The following is a 22,031-nucleotide window of genomic DNA, read 5'->3' as shown; positions in this document are numbered from 1 at the left end:
TGTCCGGCACAAGACGGTGGGGTAGCATCATTGGCTGACCGCACAGCTGTGTCACTGATGCAATTACCCCATGCTGGATGGGGCACGAATTTGGAATTTGTTAATGGTGCCGACGATAGCTCGCCTACTCTTCGCTAAGGACATCATGGAATCTTTTATGTCCACTAAGGCTAGACAGCCTTAGAGGTGAGTGTGCGTGTCTCGAGGCCATCATCTAAGGCCGTCCTCTCCAGCCGAGGGATGGCACACTCATTTATGCAACACCCAGCATTGAAAGCGTCAATGCAATCGTTTATAGAATCGAACCCAGGAGAGACAGATCAACTGCGACTATTGCACTACTTCTGCACAACCCTTTCAGACATCTGCACAGTTGTGTTAGCTCAGGAGGAATCACAGTGCAAAAACTCCCCCGACCTCCATCTCACCAGATAGCCAAGCAGGGGTTCTGAAATGGCAAAGTAATGACGGTTCGTCATCGAAGACGCAGATGGAACGAGATGGAACGGTAGATTGTAAAGCAGCCGTGGTGTCACTGCAAGGTTGAAGAAGATGCTCTCAGAACCACAAAGCATTCCCTCAAAACATGCTGACAGTCACTACTGCAAATGGAGAGGTCGTAGGCGGTGTGGTTGGTAGGGCGATGCCAATCAAATGGCAGCTGTCGAAACTTTGAAGAAAATAATCATTACATCATTACATCATTTCTCATAAGAGTTTTTGATCAATGAAAACCATTACCTCTTTTTCCCCCTGCACAAGTCAGTTTACGTAAAGTGTTTTCCACCCCCACAACCTGTTTATCACCACCTTGATACATTTGGAGTATCGAGTAGGACTTTGGGTTTTAAAACACCTCCATAGTTCATAGTCCATAGTCCCTGCTCTCGAATGTTGTGTTTGTGTGCTTCCCCTTCTCTCCCCATCTTGTCTTCCGCTCCCTCTTTTTGTATGTTTTGTTTGTCTGGTTGATTTGTTTGTGAAATAAATGTTAGCTCTTTCACGAGCCTCGATTCAGCATACAAAAAAAAACTTCCTCACGTCCTTCCATCTCCTGGAGAGACTCTATTTTCACCTGACACTTTTGTCTTGTTTTGTTTTTCTTTAATAAGCAGCACAACCGAGATGTGATAGAGACACTGATTTCAAACTTTATTTCCACATACAAGCAGAGAAGTTACACACTGCCCCTGCATCTCTTAATATTCTGCAGACACGACAAAGGTCACTCATTTCCTCTTCAATCATTTCACCACATCACATTTTATCAAACTCGGAGCTATTACCCAATCAGTGTCAACTGAGCCAGACGAGTTTCCTGAAGCATCTTCCTTTGTGCAGTTTCATTTTGATGCTGCGATTGAGGATACAAGGAAAGACTTTTATTTCTTTTTGCTTTTCTTGAGTCATTGCCACATGTAGAAAATGTGGAACTTGTTCCAGATGCTAATGGCTTTGGTCATTGTTCGTACTGAAAGTACATTTGCAAGTTTTTAACTAGAATGGTGCTCGGTAGAGAGCATGCATACCTCCGCCAAGCCGATCCACCAAGTTTTGGCATAATCTGTCCACAACCTTTTTGAAATATCGTGCTCTATATCGTTTTTGGCTTTGTCTCCCAATGGTGAAGAATAACTTTAAAAACTCCATGGTACTCATAGACTACCTACCCTGCGCAGTCAACCTGGTGTGAGCCAACTCTTCTGTGTTTGAACGATTTTTTCTTTGATCCAATATGGCCGCCAGACTACGTGAGCAATTACATCATAAGTTTATATTCTCCAATATAATTATTGCGTAGATCACGCTCCATAAATTTAAAACCGATCAGACTAAGCATTGTCCCTGTCGAATTATGTCGTCATCATTTAGGCACCAATGACGTCATTGTTAACGGCACTTATTCCCCATATGGGGTTATTTACAATGAACCACGTTTCATTTTTTTTTTCCATGGAGTGATTTTGGAGATATAGATGTACAATGTTTTTCGTTTTTTCCAAGATGGTGCCTGTACCATGTGACCTATGACGTCATAATTAACATTACATTATTCTACAGGAGGAGGCTCTCCTATGGTGAATTTTGTGTCAATTGGACTAACAATTGCAGAGAAAAATAAATCGTATTGATCGAATCAAGCGTTGTACTTGTCGAATTATGATGTCATAATTAAGGCACTGATGACATCACCATTAACCTATCTTATTCCCCATGGGGACTACTTGACAATGAGCCATCTTTCAATTTTTTTCCATAGAGTGGTTTCAGAGATATAGAGGTGTAACGTTTTTCCAAGATGGCGTCCATACCTATGACGTCATAATTATGAGTAGAAACGGATCCGGATGTTCACCAAAATGTAGTCAATTTGTCACACACACAACCTGTCCCCAAAGCTTAGTTCGGATACGTCCATAACTTTTTGAGATATCGTGCACACAGCCAAACAAACAAACAGACAGGGGTGAAAACATAACATCCGCCCACCTCAGTAGCGGAGGTAATTGCAGTTGTCAAATATACAAAGGTACGCAGGTAGAAACAAATTCTGCCTTGAATGGTTGCACATTCATCACACATTGGAAAAGTCAAAGCCACAAAAGAAAGGAAAAGTTTTTTTTAATCAAAATCGCATCTCCAAGCTGCCCAACTTCTCGGTATCCTCTGCGGAGCTAAGTCCATTTTGAGCCACTCAGAACTCATTACATTTAATAAGGAATGCATTCATCCAGATTATAATGGAGTTTTGGTTCCCACTCTGAACTGGTGTTGCTGCTTCCCATCTTACTCTCATGGAGTTGATAAGGTCCGAGGCTCTCGATGTCATTGGCATCTCTCAACAGGAGGCCCAGTCCCAATGCCTTTTACTCATCCGCTACAGGCAGGTTGGTGTCTATTTCTGGCTTCCTTCATCCTGCTCTCTCATTCCTCCATCCTCTCTCAACTCACCTTGGTCGTACATGTTCTTCCAGAATTCCACATCCAGGTATCCTCCTCAATTCGATACTGAACACTCAATCTCAATTCCTTCATCCCTCTAGTGCTGTTAATCGTCACCTCATGCATTCTTCCACACCCACACCTGTTCCTCTCTCTTTAAACCCCTGCACCCCCTTTTCCTTTCTGCCACTCATCCACTCATGTGCATATTGTCTTTCTTTCCCTGTTCCCCCTAAGATCCTCTGCCAGTTTTGTGAAGCTTCCGCTCTATGTCGTTTAGCTCTTCCATGATCCCAAATTCGTATATTTAAAAACAAATAAATAAGGTATTTACACTTTGATCCTGAAAACACTTTTCACTTTCCAGTTTAGATAAAAGAACCAGGACAAGTGTAGCTGCAATAAGTTTGCAAATTGCTTTCCTTTGAACCACATCATTTGTTGAATGACCTGTCTGAACAGCTCCTTATTTTTGTCTTTCGTTGCAGTACAAGACTGGAGACATTTTATGGGAATTGCAGAGAACAAACATTTATCTTCAATTGGAGCTCTGGGTTGTGATGACATTGCGTACTGAGATCCTGATATGGCCAGGAAATCGCATTAGCTCTTTTCATCAGAGGATTCGCTCTTTTTGATCACAGTTGGAAGAAATAAAATTTAAAAAAGGAAAAGAGCAATCGGAGTGCTGAACTATCAACACAATTGGACCGGAAACGACTGTGGTTAACGGTGTTTCACTCTCAGCAAAATGTGAACGCAATTAAACGTGATGGTGCGCCCTTCTTTGCTTCCCAATCCCATCAGATTGTGAGTCTGCGACAAAGGGCAATTCCTTCACTGAAGCCTCGACCTTACAAACTCAAAGTCGCAGAGTGAAATTATTTGTCTCCACGCTCTTCAGCAGCGGCTGCCGAAGCGTCGGTGAAAAATCCGATACCCGCCATGTGTAAACACTTCATTTGCTTAGAGTGTCTCGAGGTATCACTGGTGATGGATGTTGATCATTACCTGAGGCCTACTTTCGGTGATGCTTTGGCAACATCAATTAATTTTGATAGCCCGTTACCTGCGTATTTCTGCTAATGCCTTTCTTTGTTGAAAACATCTGCCACAATGTGAAAAGCATTCCACGGAGATGGAACAATAGACCTGCAGAGCAAATTCAAATAGTCTCGCTTTTATGGCCATTAGCCTCTTGCAGTGGCTTGAATGAATCCTTGGGAAGCATCAGGTTGAATCTCAGCCAGTTCCTGCCTTAGCACCTCGCCGTGACGTTTGTTACCACAGCAGGATCTTCCAAATAGTTGGGTCTTTTGAAAATCAACATATCTGCACCTCGTGCACTGTATCAACTTGCCGAGCTCCATGAAGCAAGGTATCTAACAATTATAAGAATGGAAGATATTGCATATATATATATATACTATATATATATATATATATATATATATATATATATATATATATATATATATATATATACATGTGTGTGTGTGTGTGTGTGTATGTATATGTTTATATTTACGTGTATGTATATGTATATATTTATGTGTATGTATATGTGTATTGTGTATGTATATGTATATATTTATGTGTATGTATATGTTTATATCTATGTGTATGTAAATGTATATATTTATGTGTATGTATATGTTTATATTTATGTGTATGTATATATTTATGTGTATGTATATGTATATATTTATGTGTATGTATATGTTTATATCTATGTGTATGTAAATGTATATATTTATGTGTATGTATATGTATATATTTATGTGTATGTATATGTACATATTTATGTGTATGTATATGTATATATTTATGTGTATGTATATTGTTATGAATTTGGGTAGAGGAATATCTAGAGCCAGATAGATCTGTATAGGTAGGTATCCGACTGTCGTAATAGGGAATCTACCTGTAATAAGTTCTATGTTTAGTCCGGTTTGTCGGGATAAGCTGTATTGGTGTCCCCGCTACGATGGAGCAGGGCGTGCTAAATAGTGCATGGATTATGGATAAGATTCCTTTGTTCTTCATCCCCTCTGTCGTCAAACCTGTGTCCCTTATGGCAACGCACTCATATAAACACTTAAATATGTCCTTTGTGCGCAACAGTAATTAAATTCCCTTTCCTTACAAAGACTGTGGAAGACAAACAGGCAACGGCCGCGTACAACACCGGCGTGGGCGTCAGACACCGGGCAGGCTGGGAACCACGCCCAGGAGGACTGTGATTGGTTGGCGCGGAAGGCGCGAACCTAAATGCAAATTTCGCATGTGGAAAAAGTAAGTACACCCTTGGCTCCAATAGGTGGTATTGCCCCCTTTGGCAGAAACAACCTCAAGTAGGCGTTTCTTATAACTGTTTACCAGTCTCTGACCGACTGGGAGAAATTTTTGCCCACTCCTCCATGCAGAATTCTTTCAGCTGTGCGATGTTTGAGGGATTTCTTGCATGCAAAGCTCGTTTCAAATCCCCCCACAACATCTGATGGGATTTAGATCCGGGCTATGACTTGGCCATTCCAGAACCCTCCATTTCTTTCTTTTCAGCCATTCCTTGGTGGATTTACTGGTATGTTTAGGGTCATTGTCATGTTGCAAGGTCCACCTTCGGTTGAGCTTCAACTTTCCGACAGATGGCCTCACATTATCCTCAAGCACCCTCTGGTACAATGAAGAATTAATCGTGGATTCTATGATGGTGAGCTGCCCAGGCCCTGACGCAGCAAAGCTGCCCCAAACCATAATTTTTCCACCTCCATGCTTTACAGTTGGTATCAGGTTCTTGTGGTCAAATGCTGTCTTTGGTTTTCGCCAAACATGTCTTCTGGTACTGTGGCTAAATAGCTCTACCTTTGACTCATCTGTCCAGAGCACATTGTTCCAGAAGTGCTGGTCTTTGCCTTGGTGTTCATCAGCAAACTTTAGTCTTGCCCTGATGTTCTTTCTGGACAGCAAAGGTTTCCTCCTGGCACACCTACCATGTAGATCAAATTTGTGCAGCCTCTTTCTAATGGTGGACTCGTGCACTTTGACATCAACAGTGGCAAGGGCTACCTGTAGGTCCCGTGATGACATTCTGGGGTTCTTAGAGACTTCTTTCAGCATCTTGCGGTCTGCTTTCCGGCTGAACTTGCTGGGGTGGCCTGGCCTGAACAAGTTGGCAGTTGTTTGGAATCTTCTCCACTTGTCGATGATCTTCCGGACAGTCGAATGATTGTTTTCAAATTGTTTGGAGATCTTTTTAAATCCCTTCCCAGACTCATCGGCATCTATAACCTTCTTTCTGAAGGTCTCAGAGAGCTGTTTTGATCTAGGCATGGTGACGCCGCACCCTTCAACAACATCGAGCAAAACAAACTAAATGTCTGAGGTTTAAATAAGACAGGTTCCTCCAAGATCCTCTCTAACGATGTTCTAATCATTTGCACCTGAGCTGGTGCACCTGATTCTAATTTTAGGTATTTGAAGTAATGATAAATGTAGGGGTGTACAGTACTTACTTTTTCCACATGCGAAATTTGCATTTATGTTTATTTAAATTATACAATGGACTACAAAATGTAAATGTTTCATGATATTTGTTATATTATATCACCTTTATCTATCAATATTGTTGAAATGAAGATCAAATAGCTGTATGTTGAAATATGTTTTAAAAGTCTAAACTTTACATGGGGTGTACTTACTTTTTCACGTGACTGTATTTCCTATGATGTCATCGACTTAGACTGAACGGTTACTTATATGACGTGTTGAGAAATTGTTTCCATGTTTGCTTGACGGTGGTACAATTTAGTGGCAGGGTAGAGGGAAAAGCAGCACTTTGTGCAGCAATGTTGTGATCGGTAAGGAAAACTGAGGTGCATTCAGATTTTGGGACAACCCCCTTCAGCAGCTTTTCCTAGCCAATAATATGAAATGCCAATGTGCCATTAATGACAAGTTTCAACGAATTCACAATTGCAGTGTTACTGTGTCAGCACTTGATATCATCGGCCAAGAACAGCTGCTGGAGATTATGACACCCGATCCCGCTTCCCAATTCGTTCCAGTTTCCCCTTCTGATGACCAATGTGGTATGCTCCAAGATCAATGCCAAAACTCGCACAGATGATGCAATTAAAAAAACCCTGAGTTACACAAACTGGGAGATCAACTTCCCGAGGCATGAGCAGCTGAGTCGAGATAGCTGTGCGCTCAGGGACAGAGAGCTGCAGGCTTGCAGAGATAACATGGAGGGGCACATACAACGACATATGCTCCTACATCTGCCCAGTTTCTAATCCACCCGCTCATCTGCAGCTCGAAAAGGGTGTTTAATGTCCTCTCAAAAAGCCATAAAAAGCCACCTTAGAGTAAGGCAAATTCCGTCATTATATTGACTTTGATGATTGAGAAAGATTTCTTTTGCAAAAAGCTTTCCAGGAAAGAGAAACAGCGGGGGTTATTGTCATATAAATAAATATAAACGAATCTATTGGTTTTCCCGAAGCAGAGGAATTTGTGGAGGAGTTATAGAAAAGCAGAAATTACATGAAAGTGATTTTTTGAAATGAAGCAGAAAATTCCAATATTTGTATGGAACATTATAATGTTGGATACAGATATTGGAATGTTATATTTCATTTTAAATGTCACATTTATTGTGAAGGTGACATGCAGAAGATTGCCAACTGGGAGTTAAAGGGAGGCAGGATAAAGAAGAGAAAAGAACAGAAGTGGAGGAGGAAATAGGTCGAGTCCCAATTCCTTTTCATTTCAACATTTGAGATGTGCACAACATGTTTATAATTTTCTTCATGTGCAAATTCCATTTTTCCATAATGATTCCAAAAATGTATTCGACGTAGGTAAAAAAAAGTTTTTCAAATGCAAGGCAACATTTAACTAGAATGGAACTCGGTAAAGCGCATGCCTCCGCCAGGCTAAACAGTTTACGTTTTGTATCCACTGATAGGCCGGAACTGCATCCGGACCTTCACTAAAATCGAATCAGATTTTCTTGTCACTTAACCAACTCATCCATCGAGTTTTGTCCGAACCCATCCACAATATTTTAAGGTATCGTGCTGCATATCGTTTCTTGAAGAATCACTTTTAAATTATAGCATCCGGATCCGGATCTTTACCAAAATCGAATCAATTTGTCCTCATCAAACACCCAACCTGTCCACCAAATTTCATCCGAATCTGTCTACAACTTCTTGAGATATCCTGCTCACAGACAGATGATGTATAGGGGACAGACAAACAAACAGGGGCGAATACCTAACTTCCTAACCCTAACCCTAACCCTAACCCTAACCCAAAGCTTTGGTGGTGGAGGTACCAATTATTGTCGAAAACGACTAATTCTCAGTTTGACGTTTCGGCCATAGTTCTGCTTTCTTCGGGGATCACGAGCCAATCGTATCCATCGGTGGTGTGTCCCAGCCATCCCAGCCCGCCACCAGCATTTGCAGGCATGCCAGCTGCGCTCCTCCAGAATTAAGTGCCACATTCTGGCCCAGCCAGACGGTATTTGTGATGGTGTTGCCTGGACGTCTTGCCAGGACGATTAAATTTAGCCGTTAATTCATCAGGCTATTTGTCGATTTATCTGGAACACATCTGCACATTTGTTATGCCAGGCAGTTGTGGCGTCAGTAAATTGTACGAGCTATTTATCATAATGTTCCACCGATGATGTATGGGGGAAGTTGTAATTGCAAATGTGTGAGCAATGAAAGACGTGCGCTGTCGTCTGTTCTACTCCGGTTGTTAACGCGGCAAACTAATGTCAATTTTTACAATATCCTGAAAAATATTCGGGGAGTTTTTCGACGTCATCCTTTGGATAATGCGTAACAACTGGTGTGAAATGAAGTACTCAAGTAGCGGCATCAATATTAATTTTCATTCCAAAAAGAACAATTACTTTTGGCCCGTCACGTGATTTTGTAAGCAAACTTTGCACGTCCAATGAGAAATTCTTCAAGAAAGTGATGACGAAATAATCATCGGTTTAAACAAGCAGCGGAGCATCCTGATTGTGAACTATATCGGGATCCAGAGAATGATGGTCAGACAATTCCATGCCTGATGTTGAGAGCAATATGGCATCAAAGTTATTGGTAGAAAATGTTCATGATCTCTTATTATTATTATTATTATTATTATTATTATTATTATTATTATTACCTCCACCACCAAAGGTGGATGGAGGTTATGTTTTCACCCCTGTCCGTTTGTCTGTCTGTTTGTCTGTGAACAAAATATCTCAAAATGTTTTGGACGGATTTGGATGAAATTCGGCAGAGATGTAGCGTATGTGACAAGGACGAAATTATTAGATTTTGGTGAAGATCCGGATTCGGATCCGGATACTAGAATTTTTAAAGAGATTCTTCACTATTGGGAGATCGGGCCAAAAACGAGGCATAGCAGGATATCTCAAAAAGTTGTGGACGGATTTGGACAAAACCTGGTGGACCCGTTGGGTGTCTGACAAGGACAAATAGAATCGATTTTGGTGAAGATCTGAATATGGATTCGGATATGAGAAAAATTTAATTACGAAAGTGATTCTTCACCATTGGAAGATATCGGGCCAAAAACGATACATAGCAGGATATCTCAAAAAGTTGTGGACGGATTTGGACAAAACTTGGTGGACAGGTTGTGTGTGTGACAAGGAAGAATCGATTCCATTTTGGTGAAGATCCGGATCCGGACTCGGCTAGTATAATTTTTAAGTGATTCTTCACCATTGAGTGATATGACCAACCAGGTGGAGGTGTGCTCTCTACTGAGTGCCGTTCTAGTTATTATTATTATTACCTCCGCCAACAAAGGTTGATGGAGGTTATGTTTTCACCCCTGTCTGTCTGTTTGTCTTTGAACAAGATATCTCAAAAAGTTTTGGACGGATTCGGATGAAATTCGGCAGAGATGTAGCGTATGTGACAAGGACGAAATGATTAGATTTTGGTGAAGATCCGGATTCGGATCCGGCTGCTAGAATTTTTAAAGTGATTCTACACCATTGGGAGATCAGGACAAAAACGATACATAGCAAGATATCTCAAAAAGTTGTGGACGGATTTGGACAAAACGTGGTGGACCGGTTGGGTGTGTGACGAGGAAGAATTGATTCAATTTTGGTGAAGATCTGAATTTGGATTCGGATACGAGAATTATTTAATTTCTAAGTTATTTTCACCATTGAGAGTTCGGGTGAAAAGCGATATATAACACGATATTTTAAAAAGTTATGGACGAGTTATGACGAAACTTGGTGGACGAGTTGGTTAGGTGACACGAAACAGCTGATTAGATTTTGGTTAAGGTCTGTTTGCAGATCTGGCCTATCGGTGGGATACAAAACATAAAATGTTCCACCTGGTGTAGGCTCTACCGCTCTACCGAATGACGTTCTAGTTTTCTTATTGTTTTATCTGTGTAATTCTCACGACAGTTTTTGCGCTGATTCAAATCAAGTTCCTTCCACAAGCAACAATGTCACTTCTCTGGGGGATTGTTACAGCAGAGATGGCAAAGATATAATGGCAGTTTCTACATACTAAGATCTGGTTTCGGGCCTAATTTGAAGGCCTTGACTTGTGAGAGCTTCATCATATCTGACAGCACATGAAACGGGCAAATTGGCCTGTTGATCGAGAAAACACCTTGGTCGCTGAAACCATAATGCTTGTGCAGGAGATATCAACTGAAGAGGGCGGATATGGAGTGGTCATTCTTTGCTTTAATATTTGCTCTTGTTTGCAACCAAGGATCTTTTATCCCTTCAGCAGACAGGAAGATGCAGATCTGTGCACCACTTTATCAGACTAGCTCTAGGCCTTTCACACAATGTATAATCTTGTCCTATTTTGAAAACGGCACCAACCTTCATCACATTTCCACTTGCAGGTACTGCTGTAATGGGGGCACCTACCATGAGGTACCTCAAATCTGTGCAGAGTTGGAACTATGCTCCTCACATCCACAATGTCACACTTCCCTCCCAGTAGGAACAGATACGTTGGACCACCGTTTGGTTTGAGTTGGCATCCTGGTTGGTCGTACGCACACAGCAACTGGTGGTTCAACGTTGGCTTTTAGATGGAAAAAGACAGTTGGCATTGTGGATACTGACAATATTTGGCTGACATCAGGTATTGGTCTGCCAACGATGGACCAACATTATGACGACGGATTAACATGCGGTCGAGGTTCAAATCGACGTTGTCCCAACGGATTGCCACTGTCAGACTAACATTGCTCCAGTGTCGCTGTGCCAACTGGGCTGTTACTCAGTCGGACATGAAGACCGCTTAGGGATCTTAAAACCTGGAAGATCGTTTTAGGCTTCTTAAAAAGTTGTGATTTTGTCGGTTAGACTATCGTTGCTCCAGTGTAGCTGTGCCAACTTGGCTATTACTCAGTCGGACATGAAGACCGCTTAGGGATCTTAAAACCTGGAAGATCGTTTTAGGCCTCTTAAAAGTTGTGATTTTGCCGGTCGGACGAGACACCGCTCGCTCATGGCATGCTGGGCAAAGGAAGGCCCCCAATCCAAACCACAAATTTTGGCCTGGCATACAGGTGACAATGTTGCATTTATACATGACATGACATTTATTTTACATGTACTTTACATTTTACATTTATTTTAGGCATTTTACATTTATTTTACGCATTTTACATTTATTTTACGCATTTTACATTTATTTTACGCATTTTACATTTATACATGATTTATACATGACATGACATTTATGCATGACATGGAAATATGCATCCAAAGATATGGAAATATAAATTGGCTCTCGGAGTTGCTGGCAGGTTGCTATAGCCATCTTTACAGCGATAAAGTACCACGCTGCGTTACAATACCGCACTTCACATCTAAATGGCCGACCCTTTTTGCAAGTGTGCAGCCGAATGATTTTCTGCTTCTCGCATGTAACCCTGACACCGTCCAATCCAACGGGCTTTCCTTTAAAACCAAAGGAGACCTTTTATCCGCAGTGTTTTATCTGTTGGAAAAAGAAATTGCTGGATTAATAATTCAGCCACGTTTTAGTTTCTGAGTGAGAGCAGCTGGCAACATGGAGAGAACGAACAGTCAGAATCTGATTACCAGTTTTCCCTGCCCTAAGATATTAACTCGATAGAAAGAGCTGCTTTTGGTTCGTTTCGTGATTGAAACATGCATTTGTTAAAGGTCCTTTTGGTCCCAAAACATGCCTAGGCATTGGTGCTTTAGGCCGTCGCCATATGTGCCACTTTCGCTCAATGCAGAACAGAAGGACAGGCCTCAAGTCCTTCATCGATTATGGGGCACGCATCGAGAGCACGAGTGTTGTTATCAGCAGAAAAGGAGAGCGATTCTCTAAATGGCTTATCCAGCCCAGCGGTTGGAGATAATTTCACAGAATACAAAATATAAGCTGTCATTGATTTTAAATCGTCCAATAAAATAAGGGTTTGCCTGGCATAAGGATCAGTGTTTCGCGGAAGGCTTGTGTTAGTCCAACGGAGTAACGATTGGAGCGGAAGCACAGAGTTGCACTACCGCTGAGCACTTATGTGAATAACTATACATTGCCCAGAACTATGAGTCATCTGTGCTCAACCAATGTATAGAATTACTAGTTTCAATAAACCACAAATCGACGAGGCCTCTCTCTCTCTTTCCCAATCAGGTAGGCATGAAGTTTAACAGCTTCTTCAGATCACTCCACTTATAAAATGTTATACCTGTTGTTTAATGTACATTTGCTCCACTTATGTCCACTACCGACTCCTCTCCGGCCTTGCCCCTCCAGCCCTGTCTGTGCTCTGTCCCCCAAATATTCCTACAGGTCGCACAAGATCTGCCAGCAACCCTCTTATGGTTAAACTGCCAAAATCAAGGCTCTCTGCTCACCTTCACTCCTTCATTCCTCTTTTTCCCCGCCTCTGGAACAAACTCCCACACTCCCTTCAATCCCACTCCTCCCTCCAGGTCTTTAAAACAGCTGTTCACCACCATCTCTTATCTTCCCCCATCCCAAACCTTGATCTTTTCTACCCCCGCTAATTCACCGCAGATCCACTTTTTTGAAATACCAACTTCTTTCCTGGAAGTCCTTGGTGTCCTTGTGTTTTATACTTCTCCCACCTCCCCTCCCCTTCCCAAGCCTCCTCCCACAGATCTCCCGATGTCCCTGCTCTCAAATGTTGTGTTTGTGTGCTTCCCCCTCTCTGTGTGCTTCTCTGTGTGCTTCCGCCACCATCTTGTCGACCGCTCCCCTTATTATAAGTTTTATGTGTCTGTTTGATTTTTTTTGTGTGATTAATGTTAGCTCTTTCACGAGCCTCGATCTTGTATCCCCCAAAAAAAAAAATCCCACCTATCAGGTTGACAGGAAAGTCCCGACATGCTGTATATGGCAGGTCTTCAGTGGTGATGATATAAGCATTTGCCTGTTAGCACCAATTGTTGTTTTTGCTGTACAATGTATTGTTGAAAGTATAACTGTGGCAGATAAAGTTGAAGCAGAAATAATTATCCAGGTATTTTTCTTTGTCTCTCCACTCCATAGAATGTCGAGGTATCTGTGTTTGAAGTAAACATCCGCTTCGTTGGAGGCCTGCTCGCGGCATACTATCTCTCCGGTGAACAAGTAAGTCAAGTCCCCCACATAATTTCCACAATTCTTTATTCAGCTACAGAACTTAGTTCTAAACTCTAATTACAGGAGGATTGATTCCTACGCTCCCTCGAGGCCCTGCATATCCCCATGACATGTGTGATGTATGATGCGTTTAACTTCTGGTAGTTGCTCTATTCTGCAGCAGCAAACGGGTCCAGAGCCACACAAGTTTGTTTTCTTCAGCAAAGCAAGTTTTGACCATTTGCAGTATGTTAATTACCTCCGCCACCAAAGGTGAATGGAGGTTGTTTTCACCCCTGTCTGTTTGTCCGTTTATTTGTTTGTTTGTGAACAAAATATCTCTGAAAGTTGTCGACGGATTTGGACGAAACTTGGTGGACAAGTTTGGTGTCTGACAAGGACAAATAGATTAGATTTTGGTGAAGATATGAATATGGATTCCGATATGATAATTATTTAATATTTTAAGTGATTCTTCACCATTGGGAGACGGGGCCAAAACCGATACATAGCAGGATATCTCTGAAAGTTGTGGATGGATTTGGACGAAACTTGGTGGACCGGTTGTGTGTCTGACAAGGACAAAGAGATACGATTTTGGTGAAGATCTGAATATGGATTCGGATATGATAATTATTGAATTTTTTAAGTGATTCTTCACCATTGGGAGACGGGGCCAAAACCGATACATAGCAGGATATCTCTGAAAGTTGTGGATGGATTTGGACAAAACTTGGTGGACCGGTTGGGTGTCTGACAAGGTCAAAGATATTCGATTTTGGTGAAGATCTGAATATGGATTCGGATATGATAATTATTGAATTTTTAAAGTGATTCTTCACCATTGCATTGGGAGACGGGGCCAAAACCGATACACAGCAGGATATCTCTGAAAGTTGTGGATGGATTTGGACGAAACTTGGTGGACCGGTTGGGTGTCTGACAAGGACAAAGAGATACAATTTTGGTGAAGATCTGAATATGCATTCGGATATGATAATTATTTAATTTTTAAAGTGATTCTTCACCATTGCATTGGGAGACGGGGCCAAAACCGATACACAGCAGGATATCTCTGAAAGTTGTGGATGGATTTGGACGAAACTTGGTGGACCGGTTGGGTGTCTGACAAGGTCAAAGATATTCGATTTTGGTGAAGATCTGAATATGCATTCGGATATGATAATTATTTAATTTTTTAAGTGATTCGTTCACCATTGAGTGATATGGCCAACCAGGCGGAGGTATGCTCTCTACTGAGTGCCGTTGTAGTTCTCACTGCCGCACCAAACAAAGAGTGGAACCGTTTGTCCTGGCAAAAGGGGGAATCTGTTTAGAAGACAGAATCCATCTCCTGAAAATGAATGTGGAACCTGTCAGGCCTTCACCCCAGCAGTCCTTTTCCCCTCAACCAGCTCCTGCGCCATTGCTTTGGTGGTCGGGCAAATTGTTTCCTTTGCCTTTGGCTATTTAGTTTATTCCCTTCTTCTTGAATGTCAGAGCCAAAATGAGATTGCTCTAATTACACTTCGGGGCTTATCCTTTGAGGTTGTTAAAATCTTATTATTATAGGAATGCTAACTACAAGGATTGAAAGCGAAAGCAGCCATGCTGTAGTTTGTATGCAAGTGTCGCACGCAATTCAAAATACGATTGAATGAAATGCAGACAAATTTCCATTAGTGAAGCTGCTGCACTGTTCCCTATTTACATTTATAACGTTTCTTCCCCCAAGTGGTAAATCAAAGTTGATCAATTCAAATCCAACCAGGTCACATCAATTAGAAAATGTAATTAGCGGCAGCAAGGATTTTTGATTTACCATTGGATGCTTCTCGTGTTCCTTTAAAGGAAAACAATACTTCTGTGACTTATCACCACATCTGATAGGAACCTGATGGGATACCACGGACGTGAGGTATGAATGCTGTTTGGAATCCAGGTGGGTGCAGAACTTTCCAGAAGGTTTTGAAAAACGAAGTTATCGAATAACTGGTAGCATACCTCAAAGGTAAGGCACCTGCCTCTGAGTTGTCTAACCTGGGTTAAATTCTCAATTAATTAAAACCCCAATTTACTCCCATAATGCAGTGCTTCCAACCACGGTTTTGCGTCATACAGGTACACTGTATGACGCCATACGAAGTAAAAAAAAAGAAAAAAAAAAAGGGAAAAGTATACCCCCCCCCTCCCCCCCCCTCCCCCCCCATCCTTTCAGAGTGAGCATTTTCCTGGCCATCCCATCCACTACCTGTACTAAGTTGCCAAACTCCAACTTTATGCTCTTGGGCTTTACTAGAACGGCAATGGCAAACAACCTAGTGTATTTTTGTCACTAGGGGAGTTTGGTACAAGTATGTACGGACAAACAAACGGACACATAAGACGAAATAAAGGGAGCGGGAGACAAGATTGGGAGAGAGAGGAAAGCACACAAGAACAACATTTGAGAGCAGGGACATCGGGAGATCTGTGGGAGGGAGAGGGCTTGGGGGGGGGGAGGAGGCATGGGAAAGGGGGGGGTGGGAGGATAGGTAAGGTTACCTGCCTTTGAGTTGTCTAACCTGGGTTAAATTCTCAATTAAATAAAACCCCAATTTACTCCCATAATGCAGTGCTTCCAACCATGGTTTAGCATCATACAGTATACCCCACCCTTTCAGAGTGAGCATTTTCCTGGCCATCCCATCCACTACCTGTACTAAATTGCCAAACTCTAACTTTACGCTCTTGGGTTTTACTAGGACGGCAATGGCAAACGACCTAGTGTATTTTTGTCCAGGAAACGGTTTCAGCAGTACTTCCTCACCCGTTGCACAAGGATTACTTGCTTATCAGATAACTGAATAGGTCAAGGTATGTTTGGCGATGCAAATGTGATCAACCAAATGGGGGTGAACAGGGTGTTCTGTGTTAACATTTACACTGGAAAGAATGTGTTAATATATTACATGAGAAAGCAGTCCTAAATTCAACTGGTTTTTTTTCCTGTTATTCGACACTAACATTCCTTTCATTCTGTCGTCTCACTTGCATCGGTCCACAAAATCAAACGTTGGCATTTTGTCTAAATCCTTTGTCGCATAAAAATCCTCCATGACAACGATGATTGCGATTATGAAAATCGAGAACCGGTTAGGAATGCCCGGATGTGTGGTTAGCAAGGTTAGGAGAAAATATTGTAGCCGGTTTAACATTAAATAAAAGGGACAACAAAAAATAAAGGAATTTTCTTGTCCTGCTCCCGTCTTTGGCTCCGCTCCAAATGAACCGTTGTGTTGGTAATCCACTGTTTCTGTGCCGCCCTGTCTTCTTGGAGGCAAAACGAGCACAGTCCCTGAGTCCAAGCGGACCTTTGGAGGCCCGTTCACATATTGCGGGTCTATAGTGCAGGCCGATCTTGATCTTGACCCAACGTGCTGATGGATTGATGTGCTAAAGCATATTGAGGCCCCTCTACCATGAGCAAAATTTCATTTCCTGCTGTGATACAAAGCCCATACCAGCTTTTTGTCAGATTGAATAAAAAAAAATTGGTACACCCCGCGCAGCGGAACAGCGGAGCGTGTAACATGAGTCTGTCCTAACAAAATAAGGCTACCATTATAGATTAACCTTTTGAAAAGAATGACTTTTTCTTACCGGATCTATTCAGATTCTTTAGAGCTGGGATATGTTGGAGCTGCCATCTCTACATCTTCTGTCAATTTATAAACTCTAAGATGTGCATTGAGTCCTGTTTTATGTTGGCTTGTTATCCCGTCCGCCACACAGTGGGAGACCGGGTTTTACAATCTCTTCTGTGTGTTTGTCTGTCCTCTTCCATGTCCAGGATATAACCTTTTTTTTACCATTTGGGCTTTTGTCATCAAATTTTCAACAAAGCTTTATTATGAGAATATGGAGAAGAATCTACCATGTAGAACATAACGTTAGTTTGTGTGTTTGTACAGATGTCTGTCCCCCTTCATAAGGGCAGGTTTTAAACTCCAATCTTTTAACACGAATGTGTGTACACTACGGTCTATTTTTGAGGATAAAACAAACTCGAAAAACACTTTCCATAAAAGAGTAATTATGTCTCTTCAATTGGAACTGTAGACGGTGGCCTGCAAACCGAGCCTCAAGGGCGGTTTTATACAGAAGCGTTTTTTAAATACCACGAAATACAAGGCGTAGGGAGGTGAAATCCGCTGCACGTGATGTTCAATGCGCGCAGAACAAAACGAGTGTTCATTTACGTCTGTATGATGCCTAATAAGCACACCTGACACTAGGCCGAGGCTTCACACTCTGGCACGCTCACGAGGCTGCACCGTCAAATAAACTGTTCCAACCCGTCATTTTTGACGGGCTTTTATACCACTAATTTATAAATGTTTCATCATACCTATTTTTAAATGTTGTTGTTTCCACCAAGTTTGGTTTGAGAACAAAGCGGGATGTGAATGGCCTTTACATTTTCAGATACTTTCTAGTTTATTATTTTGGTTTGAAATTTCTCAGATCTACCAGGTACACTGGCAAGCACCCAGCATTGTGCCGTTATCTTCTCGGCGGTACGCAGATTAGAAATTGGGGACTTGGATATTGCGCCGGCACATAATGGCCTACTCTCTTTGAAAGGCAAAGTGAGATCTTTAACATCCACAAGCAAGTACAAAGCTGGCTTGATGTCACCTCTGACCGCATACTCCATTATCCAAAGTGATGGCTTTGAAGTATCATCAGACAGTTTGTTGTTGGATCCTATTCCTTCAATAATCTGACCAAGAATACCCATCCTCCATATCCTCCCAAACTTCCATGCACTACTGAGCTCTCCGACTAGCTCGGCCCCTAATGTCAAACAGAAAAAGATGCCCTTTTTCTTTCCTCATCTACGTATATCCTTCGGATGAGTATACTTGGATGATTAATTAACGAGGAATGGGGTTGGTGCATTCTCCGGGCACCAAACAAAATGTCAGAACAATTGGTCAGAAATACAAATGGAGGATCAGGGTGGGTTTTTTCACTCTGTCTGGTAACCTCACCTCGGGAATGTGAGGAAAGATACAAATGGAGGATCAGGGTGGGTTTTTTCACTCTGGCTGGTACCCTCACCTTGGGAATGTGAGGAAAGATACAAATGGAGGATCAGGGTGGGTTTTTTCACTCTGGCTGGTACCCTCACCTCGGGAATGTGAGGAAAGATACAAATGGAGGATCAGGGTGGGTGTTTTCACTCTGGCTGGTACCCTCACCTCGGGAATGTGAGGAAAGATACAAATGGAGGATCAGGGTGGGTTTTTTCACCCTGGCTGGTACCCTCACCTCGGGAATGTGAGGAAAGATTCAAATGGAGGATCAGGGTGGGTGTTTTTCACTCTGTCTGGTACCCTCACCTCGGGAATGTGAGGAAAGATACAAATGGAGGATCAGGGTGGGTTTTTTCACTCTGTCTGGTACCCTCTCCTCGGGAATGTGAGGAAAGATTCAAATGGAGGATCAGGGTGGGTTTTTTCACTCTGGCTGGTACCCTCACTTCGGGAATGTGAGGAAAGATACAAATGGAGGATCAGGGTGGGTGTTTTCACTCTGGCTGGTACCCTCACCTCGGGAATGTGAGGAAAGATACAAATGGAGGATCAGGGTGGGTGTTTTCACTCTGGCTGGTACCCTCACCTCGGGAATGTGAGGAAAGATACAAATGGAGGATCAGGGTGGGTTTTTTTCACTCTGTCTGGTACCCTCACCTCGGGAATGTGAGGAAAGATACAAATGGAGGATCAGGGTGGGTTTTTTTCACTCTGTCTGGTACCCTCTCCTCGGGAATGTGAGGAAAGATTCAAATGGAGGATCAGGGTGGTTTTTTTTCACTCTGTCTGGTACCCTCTCCTCGGGAATGTGAGGAAAGATTCAAATGGGGGATCAGGGTGGGTGTTTTCACTCTGGCTGGTACCCTCACCTCGGGAATGTGAGGAAAGATACAAATGGAGGATCAGGGTGGGTGTTTTCACTCTGGCTGGTACCCTCACCTCGGGAATGTGAGGAAAGATACAAATGGAGGATCAGGGTGGGTGTTTTCACTCTGGCTGGTACCCTCACCTCGGGAATGTGAGGAAAGATACAAATGGAGGATCAGGGTGGGTGTTTTCACTCTGGCTGGTACCCTCACCTCGGGAATGTGAGGAAAGATACAAATGGAGGATCAGGGTGGGTTTTTTCACTCTGGCTGGTACCCTCACCTCGGGAATGTGAGGAAAGATACAAATGGAGGATCAGGGTGGGTTTTTTCACTCTGGCTGGTACCCTCACCTCGGGAATGTGAGGAAAGATACAAATGGGGGATCAGGGTGGGTTTTTTCACTCTGTCTGGTACCCTCACCTCGGGAATGTGAGGAAAGATACAAATGGAGGATCAGGGTGGGTTTTTTCACTCTGGCTGGTACCCTCACCTCGGGAATGTGAGGAAAGATACAAATGGAGGATCAGGGTGGGTTTTCTTCACTTTGGCTGGTACCCTCACCTCGGGAATGTGAGGAAAGATACAAATGGAGGATCAGGGTGGGTTTTTTCACTCTGGCTGGTACCCTCACCTCGGGAATGTGAGGAAAGATACAAATGGAGGATCAGGGTGGGTTTTTTCACTCTGGCTGGTACCCTCACCTCGGGAATGTGAGGAAAGATACAAATGGAGGATCAGGGTGGGTTTTTTCACTCTGGCTGGTACCCTCACCTCGGGAATGTGAGGAAAGATACAAATGGAGGATCAGGGTGGGTTTTTTCACTCTGGCTGGTACCCTCACCTCGGGAATGTGAGGAAAGATACAAATGGAGGATCAGGGTGGGTTTTTTCACTCTGGCTGGTACCCTCACCTCGGGAATGTGAGGAAAGATTCAAATGGAGGATCAGGGTGGGTTTTTTCACTCTGGCTGGTACCCTCACCTCGGGAATGTGAGGAAAGATTCAAATGGAGGACCAGAGTGGGTTTTTTCACTCTGGCTGGTACCCTCACCTCGGGAATGTGAGGAAAGATTCAAATGGAGGATCAGGGTGGGTTTTTTTCACTCTGGCTGGTACCCTCACCTCGGGAATGTGAGGAAAGATTCAAATGGAGGATCAGGGTGGGTTTTTTTCACTTTGGCTGGTACCCTCACCTCGGGAATGTGAGGAAAGATACAAATGGGGGATCAGGGTGGGTTTTTTCACTCTGGCTGGTACCCTCACCTCGGGAATGTGAGGAAAGATACAAATGGAGGACCAGAGTGGGTTTTTTCACTCTGGCTGGTACCCTCACCTCGGGAATGTGAGGAAAGATTCAAATGGAGGATCAGGGTGGGTTTTTTTCACTCTGGCTGGTACCCTCACCTCGGGAATGTGAGGAAAGATTCAAATGGAGGATCAGGGTGGGTTTTTTTCACTCTGTCTGGTACCCTCACCTCGGGAATGTGAGGAAATATACAAACGGAGGATCAGGGTGGGTTTTTTCACTCTGGCTGGTACCCTCACCTCGGGAATGTGAGGAAAGATTCAAATGGAGGATCAGGGTGGGTTTTTTTCACTCCGTCTGGTACCCTCACCTCGGGAATGTGAGGAAAGATTCAAATGGAGGATCAGGGTGGGTTTTTTTCACTCTGTCTGGTACCCTCTCCTCGGGAATGTGAGGAAAGATTCAAATGGAGGATCAGGGTGGTTTTTTTTCACTCTGTCTGGTACCCTCTCCTCGGGAATGTGAGGAAAGGTACAAATGGAGGATCAGGGTGGGTTTTTTCACTCTGGCTGGTACCCTCACCTCGGGAATGTGAGGAAAGATACAAATGGAGGACCAGAGTGGGTTTTTTCACTCTGTCTGGTACCCTCTCCTCGGGAATGTGAGGAAAGGTACAAATGGAGGATCAGGGTGGGTTTTTTCACTCTGTCTGGTACCGTCACCTCGGGAATGTGAGGAAAGATTCAAATGGAGGATCAGGGTGGGTTTTTTTCACTCAGTCTGGTACCCTCACCTCGGGAATGTGAGGAAAGATTCAAATGGAGGATCAGGGTGGGTTTTTTTCACTCAGTCTGGTACCCTCACCTCGGGAATGTGAGGAAAGATTCAAATGGAGGATCAGGGTGGGTTTTTTTCACTCTGTCTGGTACCCTCACCTCGGGAATGTGAGGAAATATACAAATGGAGGATCAGGGTGGGTTTTTTTCACTCTGTCTGGTACCCTCACCTCGGGAATGTGAGGAAAGATACAAATGGGGGATCAGGGTGGGTTTTTTCACTCTGGCTGGTACCGTCACCTCGGGAATGTGAGGAAAGATACAAATGGAGGATCAGGGTGGGTTTTTTTCACTCTGGCTGGTACCCTCACCTCGGGAATGTGAGGAAAGATTCAAATGGAGGATCAGGGTGGGTTTTTTTCACTCAGTCTGGTACGCTCACCTCGGGAATGTGAGGA

General features: G+C 43.1%; 1 protein-coding gene across 1 annotated transcript in view; it reads left to right on the top strand.

Annotated features, from left to right (window-relative positions):
* LOC137439844 (mannosyl-oligosaccharide 1,2-alpha-mannosidase IA) overlaps positions 1–22,031 on the top strand; it is a 380,329-nt gene that overhangs the window by 270,181 nt on the left and 88,117 nt on the right. Inside the window, exon 3 of the mRNA XM_078768306.1 lies at positions 13,530–13,610. Within this exon, the coding sequence (XP_078624432.1) occupies positions 13,530–13,610 (81 nt within the window). The remainder of the gene's footprint in view (positions 1–13,529; positions 13,611–22,031) is intronic.

Source organism: Myxine glutinosa, chromosome 14 (assembly GCF_964187855.1).
Source record: "Myxine glutinosa chromosome 14, kmMyxGlut1.1, whole genome shotgun sequence".
Classification (NCBI taxonomy): domain Eukaryota; kingdom Metazoa; phylum Chordata; class Myxini; order Myxiniformes; family Myxinidae; genus Myxine; species Myxine glutinosa.
This window is presented reverse-complemented; position numbering and strand designations above follow the sequence as displayed.